The sequence below is a fragment of the Pteropus vampyrus genome, unplaced genomic scaffold (genome assembly GCF_000151845.1).
Source record: "Pteropus vampyrus isolate Shadow unplaced genomic scaffold, Pvam_2.0 Scaffold42, whole genome shotgun sequence".
In the NCBI taxonomy this organism is placed as follows: domain Eukaryota; kingdom Metazoa; phylum Chordata; class Mammalia; order Chiroptera; family Pteropodidae; genus Pteropus; species Pteropus vampyrus.
In genome coordinates this window covers 3,967,752-3,973,702 of record NW_011888823.1, presented here as the reverse complement: position 1 = coordinate 3,973,702, position 5,951 = coordinate 3,967,752, and the positions used below count along the sequence as shown (strand labels likewise).

General features: G+C 50.6%; 1 protein-coding gene across 1 annotated transcript in view; it reads left to right on the top strand.

Moving 5' to 3' along the window:
• The window catches only part of RUFY4 (RUN and FYVE domain containing 4), a 17,704-nt gene that overhangs the window by 5,595 nt on the left and 6,158 nt on the right, over positions 1-5,951 (top strand). The window contains exon 8 of the mRNA XM_011358691.1: positions 1,271-1,377. Within this exon, the coding sequence (XP_011356993.1) occupies positions 1,271-1,377 (107 nt within the window). The remainder of the gene's footprint in view (positions 1-1,270; positions 1,378-5,951) is intronic.

Below are 5,951 nucleotides of genomic sequence, written 5' to 3'. Positions count from 1 at the left end.
GCCAGCTGTCCACGAGATGCACCAGGGGAAGACCGGTTGGCTGGACTCCCCAGGCCTCAGCAACACAAGCATCTTTCTCCTTTTTTGGAAAAGAAGAGAGAAGATCCCAGGAGCCTCAGAGCCCCCCAGAGCATGTGGGAACCAGAGGGGGAGGAGCTGCAGCAAGACCAGGAGATGGGAGCCCCAAGGATGGGGACCTGCCTAGAGAACTCAACACCCTATGCCCAGGGGCAGCGAGAGGGAGCTGAGGGGGTGCTGAAGGAGGTGAGAAGGACAGAGAGTGAGGGCAGAGGCGTTCTGCTGAGTGCAGAAGGTCAGAGCACAACAGTGGGGACTCATGAAGGAGGCGCAGAGTGGGGTCATGTCCAGAGGCTGCTGGTTTCCGGCCCCAGAGGGGTGATAGAGGATTCAATGTCAGGGAGCGAGCAGAGGTGGGAGGTGCCTAGTATTCTGAGGGAACCCCGGGTCCTCCAGAGCCTGGGAACAAGGGAAGGTTCCACCACGGAGAAGCCACAAGAGCAAACAGGAGTGACCAGTGTGACGAGGACAGAGGAGCAAGCGGAGGTGGCCTTGCAAGATGTGGTCAAGGTGAGAGCAGCTGAGCTCTGTGCTTATTCTCTCCTCTCTAAACTGACCCACAGACAGGGGTCTTCAGTGGTAATCTGGAGGCCACTCCAGCCACAGATCCACTTTTATTGGCCCACACAAGGTTATTATTATTTGAAGATGCCTTTTGAATGCCATACATTCTTCAGTTTGTCACAGTCTCCACCTCTCTCTGTTGTCTCACAATAGGCCCACTTTATTCATCAATACCGCCTGCCTAGCCCATGTAGTCATTTGAGTTTGAGATCCCTTCCCGACAGTTCTTCAGGGAAGTCACTTGTTCTCAGATTTTACAGCCCTCATTATCGGCAGGTTTCTCCCCAATATCTAAGTTCTACTGCTGCAGATGCTTCTCCTGGAGATTACCCAGGATTGCTCTTAGGACTTCTTCAGCCTCCTCCCTAACCAGAGTCTTTATATCCTTGAGCTTTGTAACTTCCAGCCTTCAATGAAGGAAGAAATAGTGGCTCCAGGCTCACCCAGTGGCAGAGCCAGGCATTACACGTCCCAGAGCTGTCCTTAGTCCCTCCCCGCACCTTATAGCTGCCTTGCACGGCCTGAGGTCTCATGGGGATGTTTGTGTGTCAGGTCAGTCCCTGGGCTGGGGTCTCTGTCCTCCTTCTCCAGCTTCCCTTTCCCTTCCTTCTTTTCTCTTTCCCCCCAGAGTCTCAGACACCAGCTCCAGACGACCAAAGAGCAGGCCCAGCACCAGGAGCAGCTGCTGAAAGAGCAGGAGGGGGAGCTGAAGGCACTGCGGGAGCAGCTCAGCAGGTAACCCCGGCAACCACCTGCACACAAGAGCATGAGAGCAGGTAGGCCGGAGGGACAGGAGGTGCTTCCTAGCTCCTGCTCCCGCTCACAGTCACACAGCAAGTGTCTCTTAAGCACCTCCTGTGCACCAGGCCCTGTGCAGGGCACAACTTTGGGATGATGAGGCCTGCAGGCCTTTGTCCCTGCTTTCAAGGGCTCCCACCTTCCCCGCCCCTCCTTCCCCTCCCTCTTGCCAGCCCCCTCCTTCACTGACCTCCCTGAGTAGACCCCAAGAGAGACCTATACCTCCTGACCCTCCATTCCCACCCGTATTCATCTTTGCCCTTTCTGCTACCCCTTCTGATCTGCTCCTCTCTCTTTGCAATCCACTCTGCCCGCCTGCCCCAACGCACTCCTGCACCCTTATCATTCAGTCTCCCATTTTCCTGTTCCTGGTTGCACAATCCCTCTTTCATCCTCTTAATGATCATAATCGTAATCATAACTCTCACTTACTGGGTATATACTATGTCCCTGGCGCTGTCCTAGGTGCTTCTTCATCATAGCCTTATGAGATAGGTTCTCTAAGAACCCCCATTTTATAAATGAGGAAACTAAGGCTCAAAGATGCTCCACAATTCACCCAACATCTCAGTAGAAGAGCCGAGGTCCAAACCCTGGCGGCTGACTCCAGAATCAGTGGGCCTAAACGCCACCCCTCCGCCAGTATTTCGAGCGCCTGCATTTCAGTCTCTTTGTCTCTCCCCATCAGTATATTCATCTGCCCATCATCACATTAACCTCAAGAGCATGCCGTTTTGTTTACATTTTCTCCATGCCTCAGTTTCTCGTTCATAATTTATTTTTTAAATGTCTCCGCCATGCCAAGATCTTCCTCAGTTTAGACTCAGTTTCTCTATGTCTCTGTCCCTTGGTCTCTGAGTGCCTCAGTCTCCCCACTTGCCTCCGTCTTTCCTACATGGCTGACTCCTGCCTCAGGGCCTGGAGGCCACTAGCCTGACTGTCAGCAGAGCCTGAGTAACTGTGATTCAGACTGAATCATTAGGCATTCTACTGACTGTCTGCCTAATAGGCTGAGAGAGGCCAGAGGCCCAGAAACCAATCCAAAAGAGCCCCAGGAAGAGGTTCCTCCCACCAGACACTCAGCTGAGCCCAGTGATTTGGACAGCAAAGAGTCCCATGATTCAGGCCCTAAGTGAATGCAGGGGCCTTGCCTACGCTGGGCTGGGGCTTTCTCTAGGGATCAAGACAGGTTGGAGGGAGCAGCTGTGAGCCTCCTGGAAGCCTGCCCAGCCCCAGGCTGCTCCCTGCAGCTAGGAAGCCCTGTCTCACAGATCACAGTCCTACCACCTGTCATCCTGTCCATTATTCAGTCATTCCACAAATACTCAAAGTGCCCACTCTGTGCCAGGCCTGTTCTATGTGCCAGAATTCCTCTCGTGGGCACAAGAGACAAAATTCTCACCTTCGTGGAGCTTACATTCTAGTGGGGGTGGCAGTCAATAATATGATAAGCAAGTAAAATACATAGAATGTCAGATTGTGATAAGTTCTAAGGAGAAAAAAATAAAACAGGGAAAGAGAATGGGAAGTATCGGGGGGCGATGTTATATAAGGTGGCACGGTCATGGAAGACCTCCCTGAAAAGGTGATGTTTGAGTAAAGACCTGAAGGAAATGAGGCGTGAGCCATTTGGATTTGCGGTAGTGTGGTAGAATAATGCTCCAGGCACAGGGAACAGCAAGAGCAAAGGCCCTGAGGTGGGCATGGGCATGGCAGGTTCCAGGAACATCGGGGAAGCCATTATGTCCCCAGTGGAGTGATGGAAAGACAGGATGTAGAGAAAGGTCAGGCAGGTAACAGGGACCAGGTTAGGGAGACCCTAGTAGGTCATCAAAAGGATGTTGACTTTAACTCAGACTGAGAAAAGAACCATTGAGAGTTCTGAGCAGAGAAGGGAAATGACATGACTATTTGAATGTTAAAAGATATGTTCATTTGCCTTTTAAAATAATTCGATGGTTTTTAGTATATTCACAAAGTTGTGCGTTGATTATCACAATCAATTTTTGAACATTTCATCAACCCAAAGGAAAACCCTATACCCGTTAGCACTCACTGCCCATTTCCCCACAACCGCCCCAGCTTAGGCAACCAGCAATCTGCTTTCTGTCTCTATTGTAGATGTGCCTATTCTGGACTGACCTGTGTTTTCCAGGGCTCATGCCCACTGCTCTGTGAAGCTAGTCTGTGGAGAAGCCAGGGTGGAAGCAGGGAGACCGATGAGGAAGCTACCCTGACATGCAGAGGAGGGTGATGGTGCCTCGGACTGCACTGGTGGCAATGGAGGTGCAGAGAAGCTACTGGACTCTGAGGTCCGGCTGTGAGGTCTGGCTTCCTGAGGGATTGGATATAGCGTCTGAGAGAAAGGCAGAAGTCAAGAATGACTCTGACTTTTCTGGCCTAGAAAGCTAGTTACCAGTGAGTCTCCACTGTGGCAAAGCCGGTTTGTGAGGAAAGTTCAGGAGTTGAGTTTTGAGCATGTTAAGTTTGAGACACTTGTTAGACACCCTAGTCAAGCCACTGGACAGGCAGTTGAGTGTGGAGTTCAGGAGAGAGGCATGGGCTGGGGGTCTACTGGGGAGTCATTCAAATGTGAATGGTGAGTAGCAGAAGCTCCTGAATCTGGGAGAACATGCTCCCAGCCTCAGGGAACTTAGGACAAACACCTGACCAGAACAGGCAATGTCTGCTCTCACAAACCTGGGAAGACAGATGATAGATTAACAAGTAGAAATACAAAGTCAGGTAGAAAAATCAATCCAGGAAAGGGGAGAGAGACAGACAGGAGAGTCTTCTAGATTTAGAGTCAGGGAATCCCTCTCTGAGGAGGTGACATCTGAGCAGAAACCCCAACCACAGGTAAAATGGACCAGGCAGACATGTCAGAGGAGTGGTCAGGGCAGGGGACCAGCAAATGCAAAGACCCAGGAAAAGTGTTCTGGGAGATAAGCCTGCCATGTGGCTGGAGCAGAGGGATACCCCCCATGCTGTTGGTGGCTAGAGCAGTCTTGAGCAGAGGCTCTCATGGTCTGACTGGGGTTTTTAAAGGATCACTCTTACTGTGCTGTGAAGAACAGACTGAGAGAGGGCAGGGCTGCAGAGCCCCATGCTAAATGCACATGGAGAACACAGCAGACCATCCAGGCAGCAAGGCCCAGAGCAGACCAGCCTGGGCTAGAAGAATACACTTGGATCTGAGATATGGGACTGCCAACACCAACTTACCAGCTTTCTGACTGTGGGGCCCTGGGAAATCAGCCCTCCGTCTCTGAGCTATGGACCTCGATTTGCAAAAGGAGATGGCTGGATCTCTAAAGTTCCTCCTTCCAGCTCAGATGCTCTGTGAGAACTTCTTTCCAAGCAGGGGGGTTTCCTTGCCTTCTGGGTAATACCTCAACGCAAAAGTGATTAGGACAGGTACGAATGGAAGAAGTTGTCAGTTGGGAAATTAGGCAAATGTCACATCCCCCTTCTTCTTGGGTGGTAGCATTGAGCTCCTCTGAGGCATGTCAGGGGCTCATGAGGATCCGTGGCTTGCTCCCTGCTGCTGCCCACTCAACACTGGTGCCACAGACCACTGGTGATCAGGGCCTGGCATTGATGGGAGTGTGGGGAGACAAAAAGAAATTAGAGCTGAACGGGTCTACATCCAGATCTCTGCTCCATGCACTTATCAAGCTGTATAACCCTTGGCAAGTATTACTCCCTCCCTGAAGCTCCATTTTTCTTTCCTGTAAAACGATTATCATATTACCTGTCCCGTAAATTTGCAAAAATTAAACGAAACAAGGCTATTAAAGCACTAAGCTCAATGCCTGTCACATAGTAGGTACTCAATAAACTTTAATTCCTTCTCTGTCCCCTCCTGCACTAGAAGTGTCCGTCACCCTCTGCTTAAAATACCTGAGTGGCTTCCCATTGCACTGAGATTAAAGTCTACTGTTTCTGGGGCTGCTGAGGGACAGCTCAGGCCCTGCCTGTCTCCCACCTCATCTCCTGCCTCCCCAACCCCTGCCATGCATGGTAGTCCAGCTTCGAAAGCCTTCTTTCAGTTCTTCAAGTAAGCCAAATTCTTTTCAACTTGCAGACCTTTGCATGTGCCCTTCTCTGGCTGTGTACAAGGTTGACTTCTCATCTTTTAGATTTGCTTCAATGTCACCTTGTCTAAGAAGCCTTCTCTGAGCACTCTCTCAAGTCTCTGTCTTGGCCCCTCATTTATCTCTGTCATACACTTAGCTTAATTATTTTATTGGTCTATTACTTGTTTTGACCACTGCCCCAAACACGCTATAAACTCCACCAGGAGCCATACGCACTACTCTATTCCTGGCATACAGTAGGTGCTTAATAAGGGGTTCCCTCCCACCACAAAGACACATTAACCACACTGGTCACATTAAGGCCTGCAATGACCATGTCAGAGGCCCTGGGATCACTGGGCAAGTAAACTAGGTCAGGAAAATGAAATCAGCAGCTAAGAAATGAGGAGGCTAAAGACCAGAATGTTCAAT